General features: G+C 38.7%; 1 protein-coding gene across 1 annotated transcript; it reads left to right on the top strand.

Annotated features, from left to right (window-relative positions):
* Nucleotides 1-3716: 3716 nt before the first annotated feature.
* Nucleotides 3717-16745, top strand: QRSL1 (glutaminyl-tRNA amidotransferase subunit QRSL1). Its single transcript, XM_068677794.1, has 11 exons — nt 3717-4185; nt 4305-4464; nt 5694-5792; nt 7218-7314; nt 8788-8964; nt 11234-11409; nt 11513-11625; nt 12667-12859; nt 13261-13378; nt 15677-15882; nt 16305-16745. The coding sequence occupies exons 1-11, from the start codon at nt 3883-3885 to the stop codon at nt 16472-16474; spliced, it is 1812 nt and encodes a 603-aa protein (XP_068533895.1). The 5' UTR covers nt 3717-3882; the 3' UTR covers nt 16475-16745.
* Nucleotides 16746-17616: the final 871 nt, after the last annotated feature.

Here is a 17616-nt window from a genome sequence, read left to right as displayed (position 1 = left end):
ATTACCTTCTAAAGAGGTGGGTTAAGAATTTCAGTAAGTCTAGTGTCCTTTACAATGTGTTGCATTACAACAGTAACACCCAAGATAAAAGGTCAGGTAACCAGACTCCTGCTGCCCAATTATTCTTTTATGACTTAAACTTTTGATGCAGCAAGGCTGTTTTAACTATTATTTTTCAGCCTCAGTACTTTTACTTTTGCCCTTCTTTCTGTTCAGAACATTTTGCTATCTACTAACACAAACATCTGAAGGCCAAAATAGCAGCAAACTTCCCTTATCAGGAGAAAAATGGTACCTGCTCCAATTTTTCAATGCATTTTTCTTCTGCTCCTTCATCTGCTATTGTCAGATTAACAGGGCGATAAACAAAGCCAATTTCTTCTATTTGGCTGCTAGTCTTGCTGTTTTCCCCTCCTCTTCTACCTTCCTGACCTCATTAAAGTTCTGTCCCACAGGTCAAACGAGACCCAGTCACCTGTTTGTTTCTAAAAATCTGGAAAACCAGCCTGCCCCAAATGGTTCCTGTGTGCAGGCACTGAGCAACTAAGTGAACTGCACTGTGATTAAGAAGGCCTTTTGTGAGCTGTCAAGATAACTGAGAGAGAATTATTCTGGGATAGCTGTCCTAGCAAGCAGAAAGGCAAAGTCCTGATACCATCCTTAAATTCTAAAGGATTAATACCCTTAAATTCTAAAGATACCATCCTTAAATTCTCTATATAATCAAATACAGTACACATACCTTATATTATAGGCAAGGGAAGTGAGGCTTCCCCTACCTATGACTAGTAAAACTTCACTTAGGCTCCACATCTCAATCTCCCTCTACACTACCCCCTTCCTTAGCATTTGTACAGTCTGACCCTAACATCTTCAGGCCATATGATCTTTGTGGATGTCACAACAGCCTTCAGCACTGCCAGACACACCTTACGAGCTGCTAATCAGTATAAAAATGAAACATTTAAGTTTTAGCACCAGAACAGGTTACTTACCTTTTCCCACTACAATTACTTTGGTTCAGTCCTCCAACTTTGTTAATGGCAGACCAGGCGGTAAGACCTACATATGGTAAGGAGGCAGCTTCTGTGTGACTGAGACATTTGGGCTTAAAAGACACCTGAAATAAAATCAACCTTATCTAAGTCACCCAGTAGATCCTATGTGACACTGAAATATTTAAACAAGCTTTACTGAATTGCAGATCGTGTATTCCACGTTTTCAACCATCATGAAGATTCAAAACTAGCAGGAGTTGAGATCAATTCAAGCATTAAGAAACAGTTATTTATGCACCAAAAGGGAAAAAAAAAAAAAAAAAAGAACAGCAGTATTCACAGTTTGGGCTTTTTGTCTGTTAGTCACATTTTTGCAGGTTTACCTCATTTGCACTAGCTACCACAAACTCTGAGAGAGTGCCTTGTTTCCATGGAGGAATTGCTGCCCATACCTAAAACAGAAAAAGGACAATCAACTTTTGTGACTTTAGAAAAAATTATACCTATATCAAAAAGTTACATTCATTAAAGATTTTTTTTTTCTCCAATTTGCAGAATGTCTTCACTGTTGCTCATTAGATGCCAGTTTAGCTTACTCTTTAAACAAAAAACATCAAAACATCAAAAGAGCAAGTCAAGGAAGGATTGCTGAGTTATATAAACTATACCATGTATAAAATACACTTTTTCAAAAAAAAAAAAAGAACTACTTCCATAGCAGGAAAGCCTTTGGGGGGGAGGGGTGGGGAAGGCAAAATTTGCTATAATAAAACTGGTAGAGGTGAAAGCAAGTAATACCAGTATTTGTGTGGGCACTAAGGAAGTGATTCTTCAGAGTTCCTACCTTTACTAATTAAATTACTCAAGGAAAAAAAAAAAAAAAAAGATAAAAAACATCCTTCCCCTTAGAATTCCAACTTCTGTAAAAAAAATTGAAGCCACACCTTGAGTGCACTTAAGAATATTTAAGTTCCTCTCTTGCTACCACTGAAACAGACCAAAAATTAAAAATCAGAAAGGAAATTAGCTTGCAGAAGCAAGTCAGGGAAAGGTGATGTTTTTGAGAAAAAGAATTTCGGAAGAAAGCATTCTAAAAATTTATTGCAAGACAATTCTCATTCAGAGTGCAACAACATAAGAAAATATTTTTTTTAAGAGGGAAATGAAAGCTGAACAGCTCATGGTATATTTTAACTATATGCTTGTAGTAAACATCAGATTAGTGACAACACCTCATCTCCAGGTTTGAAATAAGACACACTTAGTCCACATTCCATGACAACACCAGAGACATCTCGACCAAGCGTTAGTGGAAATTCATTTTCTGTGCTTTTGATTTTCAGGGGATCCCGCTTCATGTTTAATGCCGTTGCACCATAACCACCTAAAAAACATGAAATTAATTCAGTAAGTGGACAATTCAGTTTAGTATAGTATGTACATAGTATGTACATAATATGCCTCATTTTTAGTACACTCTGTATTTCTTTTATGATTCAAGCATGTACAAAACCTTCAGTATTTTTACAGATTTTACTAATAAAGAGCAAACCTCAATTATGGCCTATTTGCCCTCCCCCCATTAAGAGCACACAGTACATGCTAGAACACAAATCACCACATAACAATTAAATAAATTGTTGTCATGATTTAATCACTCCACACAAAATGTTTTTTTGTTATAAAAATATTTAATATGCACTAACAGTCAGAAATTCTAAAAATTCTGCTGGACATGTTCCATTTTCCAACAATATCATGTAGCTAGGAATCCAAAAGAACTCCAAACTTTCAATTCACCTTTTCAAGTAGAGTACTGTAAACAAAGCAACATAAACACCATTGTAAAAATTAAGGAACATATATTAAGATGAGTAATCTTAACTTCTATTGAGTATGCAATAGCTAAGTGCTGTGGTGTCCAGAAACTACACATCCAATAACACTTCTCAGCCTCAGAAAAATAAAAATAAAAATAAATCTGCATTTGGGCATGTATGTCCTTTCAAGTTATTTGGAAAAGTCTGCCTATGTGACCTATTGTGCTAGAAAGTGTTTTAATACTGAAATGAAACGGGTTCAAAAGCTGACACCTGTGAAGCAGGATGAAAACATAGTTTCTTCCAAATAATTTAAATTGAACTCAAAATACCAGTTGCATCCTAGTAGCTCACGCGGGTGACAACTGCAATCCTCAGATAGCAAATGTCACATAATGAAAATCAAGATTATATAGGAGGATGTCTGAAAATTTATTTGTTAAAGACCCCAAACACACATTACAGCTCTGTCAATGGGCTTCCTGCAGGTGCTGCTGAATCTAACAGGCAGGATCCCTTCTCAGCATGAAGCACGAGGCCTTCCTCACTGCAGCCTTCCTGCAATTTGAAGCCTGAAACTGAGGAAAAATCAGATGAAACGTGTCAAGTACAGAGTCACCCAAAGCTATGGGCTTCCTGGGTCAGCTCATGGTGCCAGCTGGGGACGACGGGAGAAGGCAACGTGCAGCATGGCTCGGGGCAGCTCACCCACACTGAGGTGCTTTTGACCTTCAGCCTCACTGACCCCAAAAAAGAGGGGAATTTGGGAGCCTGCCAGGGGAGGCCACCCCCTGCTAACACCCCTGTGGCAGGGCAGAGGGCCAGGAGCCCAGCGGGAGCTGCCCGGGGCGACACGCGAGGATTTCACCTCACGGCCCCGCCGAAGCCGCCCCGGGGGGCCCGGTCCCCGTCACTTACTTCTCATGCTAAGGTCTATGGGGTTGAGGCTGGCGGCGTGCACCCGGACAACCACCTCGTTGGGGAACTGGATGGCGGGCAGGGCCATCTCCCTGCTGAGGCGCAGCACCTCGTTGCGGCCGTAGCGGTCGATCACCCAGGAGGGCATGGCGGAGCGCGCCCGCGGAGAGCCGCCGAAGCAGCGCACCGGCACCCGCACCAGCAGGGCCGGCAGCCGCCCCATCCTCCCCGGGGTCCCGGTCCCGATCCCAGTCCCTGTCCCGGTCCCAATCACGGTGCCCTCCTCCCTCGCCCCGCAGCCCAATGCGCGGCCGGCGCCTCGCTGCCGCCGCCAATGGCGCCGCTGGGGGCTGCCACAAGATGGCGGCGCCCAGGCGCTGAGGAAAAGGAGGAGGAGGAGGAGTGGTGGTGGTCGCGGGGAAGCCATGCTGCGAGCTTCCCTCCGCCAGGTGAGCGGCCCGGGGAGGTCGTTGTGGTAATATTATTAGTAATAATGATGATGGTGGTGGTTGGGAGGTGTTTTAGCGCACAGGCAGCGTGCCGCTGAAAAGGGCGAATATCCTTGCAGGTTTCGGCAGCGCTGAAGGAAGGGCAGGTCACTCCGACGGAGCTTTGCCACAAGTGCCTGGCTCTCATCAAAAGCACCAAGCTGCTTAACGCCTACATCACCGTCGCTGAAGAAACCGCCCTGAAGCAGGCTGAGGAATCAGAGGAAAGATACCGAAGAGGTACGTTGGCTTGCTTGCAGCTGATAGCAATCCTTAAAAAAACTCTTGTGGAGGAGCTCACCGTGGTAGATAAAGTGATTTTTCTTTCCGACACAGGTGTTTGTGCAGCTCGTTTGACTGTTAGGGGATGGGGTTTGCAGCTGGGGTTTCTGTGGGTGTTTGTGGGGGGTGCATGCTTTGGCACCCAGCAGCGTGTTCAGTTCAAAAACCAAAAGCAAGACTTGCTCCAAAACAGGCACCTTAGTTCAAAGGCAGGTGTTGCAAGTTATATGTGCTCTGTAGTTATCAGACAGCACTGTCACTGGTTGCATTTATTTTCAGAAGTTTGGTTTAGATTGGTACCCTGTGATTACAATGAGCAGGCACGTGCAGTGGTCTTGTAGGCCTGCTGTAGGTGCAGTCCTTTTGTAGGACACTAAAGTAGAGAAACATCCACCTAAGCCTGGCAGGTTTTAAATTAAAAAAGCAAATGAAAGCAGCTTTAATTTCAGTTGTTGGGTAAACAGAACAGCATTAAATCCTGTTACCTGCAGCATTTAGAGGTAGAGGTGCCACCCTGACCATCCTCATTTTCCTTTGCATTTCCTGAAAGATAGAAAAGGGAACTTTTCACCTGATAGGGTACTTTTTTTTTTTTTTTTTTTTTCCCCTTCTTGACTGACACTTGTTATCCCCTGACAGCTTAAGAAAATTGCCAGCCAGGAAGTTTAGCTTCCTAGTATCTTTCTTTCCTGCACGGTGGATAATTAATCATTTAGGGAAAGCTTTCTCTGCTTCAGGATGATGATTCTTATTATTATTATTTTTGGTTAAATCTACTGTGTATGTCAGGTAGGCAGAACTTTTGGCCACCTGCCTAGGGATGAAGTAGATTTAGACAGCACCTAAGGCTGAAATAAGAATTGTGTGGTCACTTTTGAAGAAGTAAACATTTAAACATTCCTTTGAGCTAGTTATCCTATCCAAAAGCAGCTGCCTGCAGGCATAGAGACATTTGCAGAGCTGTGTTCTGCAGGTACAGGTCTGGTCTGGGCAGGCGTAATTCTTAATAGTAATGATTAGATGATGGGTCTTGAAAACGTAACAGACAACCATCAAATGTTAAGTGGATAACATTATTCCAAAAAGCACCAGGAGTGACACGTAAAATAAATTGTAAGTGATGAGAAGACTGTGTATGTAGCACATTGATTTAATCTCTGTTTTCTTTGCATTAATTCCTAATGCAGGTCAGCCACTCGGTGTTTTAGATGGAATTCCTATTGCAGTAAAGGATAACTTTAATACAGCTGGCATTGAGACAACATGTGCATCAAACATGCTAAAAGGTACAGTAGAGCTTTTAAAGTAAAATTGGATCTTATTTCAGAGCTCTTCTCCTTACAGGTTTAATAGTCTTCCAGAGATCTAAATATTTTCAAAAAAAAAAAAAAAGCAGAATTGATTTCAGAAAATGTGTTTATCTGATTTCTTCTGCCAAGATCATCTAGTATTAGATATACCTTTTTTCTTGTGTATTATCTCCTTTCATATTGTTCCATTGCTTTTAACAATTCAATGTTTATTCTAGGTCTTATATTAAAATGGAATTATTCCATAGCTCACGCTTTTTCATGTTGCTTTTAGATTTACAGAAGAGCAGTCAGTACTTTTTGCTGCTATTTCGTCTAGCAAAATGCAGACAATTTATTTGTTCTGTTTATAATTTTTGACTTGCATATTGCTGAAGGAACAGTAGATAGTAATGCGTTTTTTTCTCTACATTCCTGACTTATAAACATGTTCTGTTAGACTTTTTTTTTTTTTTTGAAATTTCCTACGCTTATTGTTTCTTTTAGCACTCCATCAAAACTTTCAAGGCACTCAAATGTTTCCATAGTAAAAGGAAAAGTAGAAAGCATGTCTTATATCAGCTTTATTCTGCACGAAGTAAAACTGGCAAGTTTTGAGGAAGATAGGATTAGTTCAAGAAATCAGAAGTCTATTACACTTTTTTAAGCAGAAGAAACAAAACATGACATTACCATTTAAATAAAGTGTTATTACCTGAGGTGCTTTTCCTTATGCATATCCTTAGGCCCTTCGTGGCTGATTGTGGTATTGTGTCTGAGAGTATCAGGAGTGGTGATGTCCTTGTCCCATTTGAGTGTGGGGGTGGAGAAATCCCTGTCACTATTAACAAAAGGAATTGGTTGCTACCCAGGATTTCGTGTACGTGACACAGTTCTCATAGTAGTTTATATAAGGTCAGAGTGCTTAAGGGTACACATTTGTTCACAGGATAGTCAGTATTTCAGCTTGTGGCTAACCATATGCACCTATATCTCATGATAATGGGAATATTTCAAGATAAATTAGCACTCGTCTGTAAAGAGCTATTTCTCATTTCTCCTCCTTTTAGACAGCTCCTGCAAATTGCCTGAATGCAATTTTCATGCAAAATTCAGCCAACCTTGTGGTAACTCATTAGTGTAAAGTCTTAGCTCCACAATGTAGAAATGTATAATCCAGAATTACTGGATGATAAATTGTGGAGGAAAAAAGACACTGGAGACAAAACAGTAGTTGGTTTATTTTGAGATTATTTTAAATTTTGAGAATTACTGATATTGTCTTGAAGCAAAATTTGGGCACTGTCTTGATAATTCTTATACACTAATAATGGCAAGGTTGAAGTGTTCAGAGGAGTAGCTATTTCTAAAAGTCAACCATATATCACTAATCACTCCCTTAACTGTTCTGATTGTTTTCAGGTTATATTCCTCCTTACAATGCTACAGTCGTTCAGAAATTACAGGATCAGGGAGCTGTGCTTTTAGGAAAAACAAACCTAGATGAATTTGCGATGGGGTGAGTGACGTTTATTATTTTCAACGTGTGGTTTCACCTCATCTGTTCTTATCTATCTGTAATCCTTAAACTTCTCTTTGTATCAGGTTAGAAAATACTGAGTGCTTATCTGCAAAGAGTGTTTAGAGTTCCACGAATTTCTCAAACGTTGCATGAACTTTTATACTGTTGGGTAAATGATACAAATGTCAATTTTTATGAATGTAATGTTCAATTATGTCTGTGTTTGAGAGGGAGGAAGTGACACACCCTTAGCAGAAGGCCACAGACAAGTGGACTTCCAGATCCAGAAGTGTGCTGTAAGGATTGGTTACTACACCTGTTATTTGTTGCCTTTTCTCTTTCTTTACTGGTGGTTTCTGTCCTTAGCTATTTATCATCACACCCATGATGGCAGTTACTGCCTTTATCGGTGCTGGAGTAGCATTGTATGAGTACTCCCTGATTTGCTGTGAACAGGATAATTTAGAGCAACACTTTAATTTGCCTATGCTAAAGCCAAAGAGATATATTTGATTGGGTGAAAATACTTTGCTTGAATCATTCTGGGTAAAGTCAGAGATATGCCTCAGGAAGGGCAGAGAAAAAGCACAGGAAGAAAACTCATCATACAGTGTTACAAGTAGTTTAAGCTCATTAAAGCCGCAGATTTAAAAGGATTTTCTCACCCCAGGCCTCATCTCTGGACTGTGTGTTTGCTTGTTCTGTTATGCTAGCCCCAACGTGGCTGCACCATGAATCTTGATCAGGGAGCTGATCCAGCTTAGAAGTAATGTCTCAATTAAGTTAATTTTCAACTGTGTGAACTGCCACCTCTGGTGATTTGGCTAATAACACTGACGCTGTGGAGTCAGGGAACATGAGGTGGCAGTTGTGAGGAAGGTGGAAAGTCCCTCCCTCCTGGTGGCAGCCCACACTTAGGTTACCTCAGGCTGGCTGAAACCAGATTCTGAGGAGCCAGGCTAGCACTCCCAACCAACGGGCTGTGGTCTCAGGAGAAGGCTATAAAGTAAGAGTATGTAATTTACAGAGGAGTGCTTGTTTCTGCCATTGTAGAGCTTTGTCCCTCATCTCTAACAGGGTGGTTTCCCACATCACTGTGGCCATCTTTTGCCTTTTCCAAATGCAGGCCTGGGAAACCAGAAGGCCTGTGTTCTGTAGCAGACCTACAGATTTACTGTTATGTACTATAATTCAGTTTTGTTTTTTAGTGATTACATTCTCTCCAGTGGCATTAGCAGAGGTTAGAAAGAAGAACAACTGAGGTTCTGTGGCAGAAAAGGATGAAGATCCCTTTTTACAGTTTACAACGCTGTGGAAGATGACTGCACGAGGATGTACATCCACCAGTCTTTTTGTGTTGAGATTGGATTTATTAGGGTGAAGGATGAAGAATTGTTTAAAGAAAAGCTTGGTGAAAGCAATGTGCCATTTGTCACTTCTGTCTGTGTTTGTGCTATCTGGCTGTTTCAGATCTGGAAGTACGGATGGGGTATTTGGACCAGTCAGAAATCCATGGAGTTATTCAAGACAGTACAAGGAAAAATCTGCACCAAAATCTGATCCTGAGCATGAAGAGTTCAAATGGGTAATAACAGGAGGGAGCTCGGGAGGCAGCGCGGCTGCTGTATCATCTTTCACGTGTTTTGCGTAAGAGGTTTTTTAGAGTTGTTTTTAATTAAATGTCTTGAAATATGTCGCAAAGCTTTCATTTTGTAATTTTCTAATCATGTAGTGTATAGATCAGGTTTTCAAAAAGATATTGATCTTGTTTGAAATGCAAGCGTTATTTGTACTGGCAGGCAGGAATTTATTTCAACATCCCTGGTTTATTCATGGCATAGCACGAAGCCAGCATAATTCCCTGTAGGCAAATTGAGGCTTACTCATTTTAAGTGTTATTCAGCATACTGATATGACCACTTTGCACTTCATGAAGTAAAATGATAATGGCAGTAAAGGAGTGACGATTTCATTGTTATTCCCACATACTTTCTTAAAAATAACATGGGGCTTGAGACACATCCTCTGCCTCATTAAGCACATTACACAAACACACACTGAAAACTTAATTGAGCAAATGATGAGATCCCTCAACTTGTAACAGTATAGTAGTCTTTCCTCCCCACCTTTGTTTTTATAGCAAAGTATGTAATAATACAGATACCTGAGATTTGGCGTCTAAAAGCTTTCAAATCTCTGAATTAACAAAAGACAGCCAGCTACAAGGATACTAAGAAACTTGTCTGCTTTTTTAAAAATAAAAAAAAAAAGTGAGTGGAGTTTTAGTTTATTTAAAATAATAAATAAACAAGCTGTATTTTTTTACAGCAATTACCTGCATGGAATAGCAGAACATTATTTAACAAATGAATTGTTCATACCATCTTCCCCATCCTGCTGTTAAAGGAAATCTGTTACTTAAAATTTCACACCTTTCATTTTATACAGTTCTGAGAGCTACATAGCAGAGCACATTTTATAAAGGATGACTTCATTTCTGTGAATTTAACTGGAGGGTATTTAAAATGCTCTTTAGTTACTATGTTTTCATTTACCCATACATATTATATGTATCTATCTTGTTAAAAGATTTTTGCTCACTTTGATTAGTTTTTTATTATTTTTTTTATATACAAACCTGATTTTTGCCTTTCTTTTGATTATACCTCTCTACATCTCACTACCCTTCACTAGGATGTGGTCTACTCAAAGATTTAATGTTGTTTAAACTGAACTCAGTGCAGCCATCCCTGAGGACTGCTGGTCCTTGTTGTGAGCCAGAATGGCCTGATCCTGAGGTGGCCTAGCATCTTCCTTTATGTTGCTGGGTATGCAACAAAACTTCCATTTTGCACTGCTCAGCATTTTGTCAGATCAGGGTGATTCTTTGTCCAGCTATTTTATTGCCTAAAACCTATTGTATATCCACTCTATTGATTTCTTTCAAGCAGCAGAAATGCTGCCAGTCTCTCTTTTCAGTTTTAGATTTGGATATACAGAAATGCTACAGAAAGAAGGATTTCTTTTTGTATCAGTATAAAAGCTTAAAAAAAACCACTTCATCAAAGTCAATGGATTTGGTTCAGCCATCTCAGAAATGGATACCTGTAGGAAAATTCTCATACCAACCTTAGTAAAAATTATATCTCCTTCCCGACTTTTATTTTGGTTAAGATTTTGATAAAAGCAGGCTTATTTTTAAAATGGTGTTTGAGTTTAAAGTCATTAAAAACAGAACAATAGTTTTCATTTCAACGTGACTTCCCAATTCCATTACAATTTTTGAAATAAAAATTTCAGTTTAGGACAAGGTTTCATCTGTGAAAGAGCAATAAGAAGACAAAAAAAAAAAGGGAAGAAAATGCTGTGTTTTAAAATTGCACTTCAGTTACTCTAAACTGGGGGTTCTGATGCTATTTTTTGTAGGCTTGGAAACAAGAAAAGCATCCTAGACCTTGGAAAGCATGCCTTGTTATTGGGGATAAAAAGCATACTGTGTCACTGCATCCTCGTATGCTGCAATGTGCTACTTCGTAGTGTGTGAAGTGAACATGAATATCTGGAAATTGTAGGCTACATCATGAGATGTATCATTCAGAGACCACAGAATTGGAACAGACCAACAGAGAAGCAGGAAGCAGGTATTTAGGGCCTTAGTCAGAGTGCCTAAATTCCACATATTTACCTGTTTGTGGAGAGGACTGAGCTTTCCTGATGGCCAATTCAGAGGACCTAAGAAAAATACTGATGAAAAATAGTGGACAAATGGAGCTAACTAAAATATGGTTTGTGTGGTTATGGCTTTTAATCTGGGAAGAGCTCACACACTTTTAAATCCGTATAAAAGACATGAATATTTATTTTTTTGGAAATGTTCCGAATCATTTTACTAATGGTAATCCTTTTGAAACCATAGAGCTTTAGGGTCAGACACAGGAGGATCTACCAGAAACCCTGCTGCTCACTGTGGTGTAGTAGGTTTAAAGCCAACATATGGACTGATATCTCGCCATGGTCTCATTCCTCTAGTGAACTCCATGGATGTGCCAGGAATCTTAACCAGATGTGTGGATGATGCTGCAGTTGTATTAGGTATTATTGCTACCCATGTCTTTGTATACATGTCTTTGTTCAAAAGCAAACTGCATTCCAGCTACACAGTGTACGTTCTCTTGTTTTTCATGTCATATTTCAGGTTCACTTGCTGGACACGATCCTAAAGACTCTACCACAATTCAGGATGCCTTTCAGCCATTTGAGCTGCCCAACATGCCTGATGTCAGCAAGCTGTGTATAGGGATTCCAAAGGTAACACTTAAATCCTGTCAACGGTTGTGGATTGGAACAGCAAATAGCGCTTCTAAAACAAAATCTGTGTGTCTTGACCATCACCTCACAGTGTTTCATGATACAAGATAGTGAAGATAGTATGAGAAATTCCGGAAAAAGAGCATCATGTGCTCTGTTGCCTGTGTAGGTAATTCAGTGAGCGTGTGCTAGTGCTTCATCTAAAATGTTCTGTCATTGTTGTGGGAAACACTGTCAGGAAGTTCCAGGGGAAATGGGGAACTTAATTTCTTGCTTCTCTCTGTGGCACTTCCTTCAGTCGCTTCTGTAGCCTCCCACAAGTTGCTCTTGGTGACTTCCCATACAGTGAGGTTAGCACTGGTTTCTGTGGTGTTTTTGAATCCTTGTCTACGTGGTGCTGTGTTAAAACATAATTATTTTTTTTGAACATTTGAATGGCACAAAGAGGCATGATTCACAGCGCTCCAGTAGGTGTTGAAGGAAAACTTTATTGTAGCCATTAATGTTTTTATCAAAATGAAAGATCGATATGGTAAAAAGATGCCTACTGACCAGTTAATTAATGAGAATCTCTGAAAGGCAAACAGTGTATCTTTAGAAAACTAGTTAGCTGCATACTGTTTTGATTTTGGCAAATCTAAAATAGTGGCATGGATAAATTATTTATATCTCTTGGACAGTTGTCTTCTGTTGCTACAGATAATCCTAAACAGGTACATGCATATTTTAATATGAGTTGTAGCTATTCAGAGATCAGACAGTACTTTAACCCATATATTGAGAGTTAGAACTAATGCAGATATCTTCAAAAGTGAGAATTTTAATAGTGTCTTTAACTTACCTCTTAAAACAGGAGCGTAGCTTAGATAAACTACAAGGCTTAGGTAAGCTACAAGGCTTATCTATAATAAGCATTCAAAACATTATAGTGCTGAGCGAATAGTTTAAAAGTATTTTTAGCAAAAATAATATTGTGTTGGTTGTCAGTAAAAGTAAATTGGTATATAAAATCCCTCACCTTAATTCTTGTTTTTCTCTAAGGAGTACAACGCACCAGGGCTTTCTAGTGAAATTCTGGCTGTTTGGTCAAAAGCTGCTGACCTCTTTAAGAATGCAGGTGCTAAAGTAATTGAAGTGAGTTTACCACACACTCCTTACTCAATTGTCTGCTATCATGTGCTGTGCACAGCAGAAGTGGCATCAAATATGGCCAGGTTTGATGGACTGGAATATGGTAAGGCCTTTGAATTTTTTGTTGTTGTTTTTCTCAGAAGATAAAAACCTTGCTGGATGGCATTTAAAAGTATAGCTTTGATAGATACACATTTCATGGTTGAATGTCTGGTGATGTTTCTTTCGTTTCTTTGGGTTGGAATAGAATAAAAACCCTGTGCAAATAAAAGCTGGAGTAAGTGCATAAATACTTTATTTCATTTGTAGGCACGTGAGAATCTGGGGGTAAAATCTTTTTTAATATCTCCATAATAAAATAGAAAGATGCTTTTATGGTTTTCCAGAACAGTAGCATGTAAGACTGCAGTAGTGGCTTATTGTATTATTAAGTGTATCGCTATTTTATGTTGCTAAATCTTAAGGATCACAAATCTTAATTTCTAAATTGCTTTTTCTTTACAGGACATCGTTCTGATGTGAATGAGTCCACAGAAAGTATGTATGCTGCAACACGACGAGAAGGCTTTAACGATGTTGTAAGAGGAAGAATTCTATCAGGAAACTACTTCCTCTTGAAACAGTACGTGGAACACATCTTGAAAATCAAATCTATTAAGTTACTTTTTCATGTCTTGATGAGCAATTCATCACCATTTCCTTAACAAATTAATGTCTTCACACTAGTGACTACTTCTAATACAATTATTGCTTTACCTATGTAATACCTAGTGAACTGTTAATAGTGAACGAAAATGCTTTCCCTTAGTTATACCAGTGTGACCCTTCTGAATTAAGTACAACAGCTTTACAGTTTTATTCCCCAACAGATTGTGACCTGTTAGGTAAACTAAGGAAAAATCTATCCCATAGCATGACATTGAAATCATAGTGCAGCCATCACTGTTGTAGCGTTAAAAGCTCTATAGGTGTTAATCTCGTTAAAGCTGCACGGAAAAACTGCTGATACATTCTACTGAGATCTTCTAGAGCAAGTCAGGTGATACGGCAATTAAATTAACTATAGCTTTCTGCCTTAGTACACAAGGAAGCGAAGGCACTGGCAGAGGTACTGAATTAATGTTTTTATAGGTGATAGGTTTTTATCCGGCGCATGTAGAGAATCTGATCAATTTGATTTTTCTTTTTCTTCTCAGTTTTCACCCCTCATTTAACAGTCCTAATTTATGAGAGAAAATAGGAGTCATAGTTAATTTGTTTTGTTACTAACAGAAAAACTGGTCATGTAATTGGTCTCAAAACAAATGCACCACTGAAAGAACTCTGTCAGCAACCGTATTCATCAGAAGTGACTTCTGCTTGCTCTCAGAGACAGGAATGTTGTCAGTCAGTATGTAACAACCAGCTTTTATGGAATGCTGATACTCTTGCCAAGTGTGTTCCTTCTGGACACAACTGTCCTGATCAACTTTCCTAAGGCTGCTTTAAAATTCATGCAGCTCACTTTTCTTTGTGAAGGAACGTAAGATTGGCTTCCATCAGGATTGAACAAGAGAGTCCTGTTCCTGTTGACAGTAAATTAGATTTGAAGTAATCCAGGCTTCAGAAAGCATTCTTGGTATAAATAGTAAAGTACAAACATCAGTGTCTCCTGCAAATGTTGCATTTTACAGATTATTTTTGTCTTGCTTTTGAAATCTGTAAAATAACTAGGTGGTCATTCATGAAATAATCATTGCTTCTAAACATTGAATCAGAATTAACAGAGTATGTGTTTTGATTTATTGGTGTTTTTTCACTTCTTTCAAACATCCAAAACAGCGTTTCCAATGTTATTAAAGTATTATTTGAGGCCCTTTTTGTTCCTTTTACTGTTTCCTGAAGTTAATAGATAGGATGACCTCAGAAATTACTCTAGAATGGCTAATTTCAATACTGTAACTTCTTAACTAGATTCTGCTGTCTCCTGTTCATTGCAACCATTTTCATTACAGTATTTCAGAAAGTTAAATCTTTAGATTATGCTGACAAATAAGCTTTTGGTCATTTTCAGTTATTCTACTTACATCCATTTCAGTATGTATTGATTTTTCTACTTTCTTACGGTAGTTTTTAATATCCCTTCTCCCCCTCCTTTTTTCTGAAGTGTAGCTGCTGGTGTAGATGGTGATTGCTTTTGAAACCAAACTTCTCTGAATTTAAGAATTCCGTTGAACATTTACCAGTTTTGCCTGTGAAGTTAAAAGGACAAGAAAACATAAAAGCTAACTATTTTAGTTTGTTTCTGTTTCTGAATTGTATAAAGACAGTCTAGAAAGCCATAAATCACATATTTACTTAAGGGGAAAAAAAAAATCAGAGAAAGATAAGGTCTTTGTAATGGTCTGTGAAGAAGTATGCTAGAAATACATACCTGGTTTTCAGTCTGTTCAGAGATCTCAGTAGATGATGGGACTCTTTCAAACACTTTAAGTATCTATCTGGATTGAATCCTAAATGACTAATGCCTATTTTGAAAGCCTGCTTTATTTCTATATTATTTCTAGGCTTTGTTGTGCTGTTCTGCTGTGAAATTCAATGTGCGATTTGGTTTCAGAAAGGCCGTGCAAGTATTCTGATTTTTAGTTGAGCGTTTTTAACTAGGGTTTTGTTTTCCCTTCACCTTTATTCAACAGAATTTCCATGTCTCTTCCTTCTCTGACAGCTTCGTGGCTACGAAAGCATAAACACTAAACTTCTTAACCTGATGACTAGGACTGTGGTATATCAAAAACTCAAGTATCAGTGTAAGAGACCAGTATTACTGGTCTCTTAACCAGGCAGAATAGTGGGCTTGTCTTTTCTATGGTAACTGAGAAAATGTTCAGCATTTTCAGAATTAAAGCATCCTGCTCTCACATCTGTATTTTTTTTTTTCTAGGAACTATGAGGATTACTTTGTCAAGGCACAGAAAGTCAGACGCCTCATTGCCAATGACTTTGTGAAAGTTTTTAGAAGTGGTGTTGAAATTTTACTCACTCCTACCACTCTGAGCGACGCAGTCCCATATATAGAATTCATCAAAGAAGACAACAGAACCCGCAGCACACAAGATGATATCCTAACACAGGCTGCAAATATGGCTGGTGAGTAGGGACAGGAATTCAACTGTTTTCTCCTGTCTAGTCAGTTTTAATGTCTATTCCCTTCAGCTTTTAACTTCGTCTGTAGATTTAAGATATCTCACCCCTCTCTTGTATTATCTTCCAAGGATAACCAGGTAGGTATTGTTTATTTATAAAGTGCAGATAAGGTGAATTCATTCAGGTTCCAGAGACCAAAATCTTGTTTTGAGGAAAGCTGGTTCTCCTTTGAGAGGACGCTGACTCCTTCAGTTGATCTAATTCATTTTTTGTGACACTCCATAGTTCATTTACTCCAATGATCTTAAGTAGTCTTTTTTTCTTCTGCGTAACTTGTTCTAGTTCTCTCAGAATTGCTACAAAAATGACTCTAACTGGATTTTTTTAATAGTAAATCTTTGTATGCATAACTTCTTTTGTTTCAGGATTGCCAGCCATAAGTGTTCCTACAGCTCTTTCAGAGAGAGGCTTGCCAGTTGGGCTCCAGTTCATTGGGCGTTCATTCCAGGAGAAGCAGCTTCTCACTGTAGCCAAGTGGTTTGAAAAACAAGTAAAATTCCCAATGATCCAGCTAGAAGAAGTCAAAGGGGCATGACCACGGTGTCTTTCAGCATCAGAAATCTGCTTCTTTTTCATAAGATGAGACTTGCTGGTCAGCTAAAGCAAGAAAGCTGTAGGGATGGTCTAAAAATGTACTTCTGCAGGTATCTTCTGCAGAAATAATAACTCAGTTTGAGAAGACCACAAGCAGGATGGAATCATGAGAGCTTATTTCTGTGTAATTAAGGCAAAGTGAATCATTAAGTACACGTCTGTGTTACTAAAAGCCATTTCTAACTGATATTAAAAACATCAGATTGAAATTATTTATCTTATGTCTGCGAAGCTGCCTTTTTTTCTATCCCCAGAGGGCATGTAAGGTATCTGGCTCATTAAAGAACTAACCTGAACTTTCGTGTGAAAATTGCATGGTTGCCAAAGGGCTTGGCTTCCCTTTGGAATGTGGGCTTTTGTAATGGAAACAACCAGACAGCTGTAATGGAACAAAGTTACCAAGGGTCTGTTTGCCAACAGAATTGTGAGAATCGCATGTAGATGGTTCATTTATTTATTTTTTTAATAAACAAAAAACAACCCCACCTTTCTTCTAAGAGATGAAGTAACCTCCAGGTATAGGGATCTTGCAGATAACTCTGGTTACTTCCATCATAACAGGGATGAATTCCAGATTTCTTTGGAGGAAAGATGCCAACTAGTCTTTGACTAACTGTTTTCTTCTTCACCGCTGTTCTCTGTAATCAACACTTAATTTCTTAATTAATATTAATTTTCTGGTGTGTAATTCTCCATAAGCGTAATACCAGCTATTCCTTCATGGATGTTTATTCAACACAATAGTGGTTAGAAATAGATTTCCAAACCATAGTATTAGTTACTGGCAGAACTGCTAAACTAATAAGTTATCAATGTTGTAGTTTCTGTTTTTCCAAAGTTGGAAAAAGTATGGAGGGTTACATTTATAGATCTGGTTTTGCATCAGATTTGTTTTCAGTCATAGTTTACAGCTTTCACAGAGTGTAGACTGAGGAGGGAAAATGATTGTAATGTGCTAACATAAAGAATCTTCCTCAATTACCTCTTGTCTTAGACCATACTGTCACAGCTGGAAAAAAAAACACATTATCCCATTTCTAAAAATCACAAATGATGGTGTATCTTCCAAACCCCAATATCAGC

The sequence above is a fragment of the Anas acuta genome, chromosome 3 (assembly GCF_963932015.1).
Source record: "Anas acuta chromosome 3, bAnaAcu1.1, whole genome shotgun sequence".
NCBI lineage: Eukaryota > Metazoa > Chordata > Aves > Anseriformes > Anatidae > Anas > Anas acuta.
Note: the sequence above shows the minus strand (reverse complement) of the source record. Positions and strands in the feature narration are given on the sequence as shown.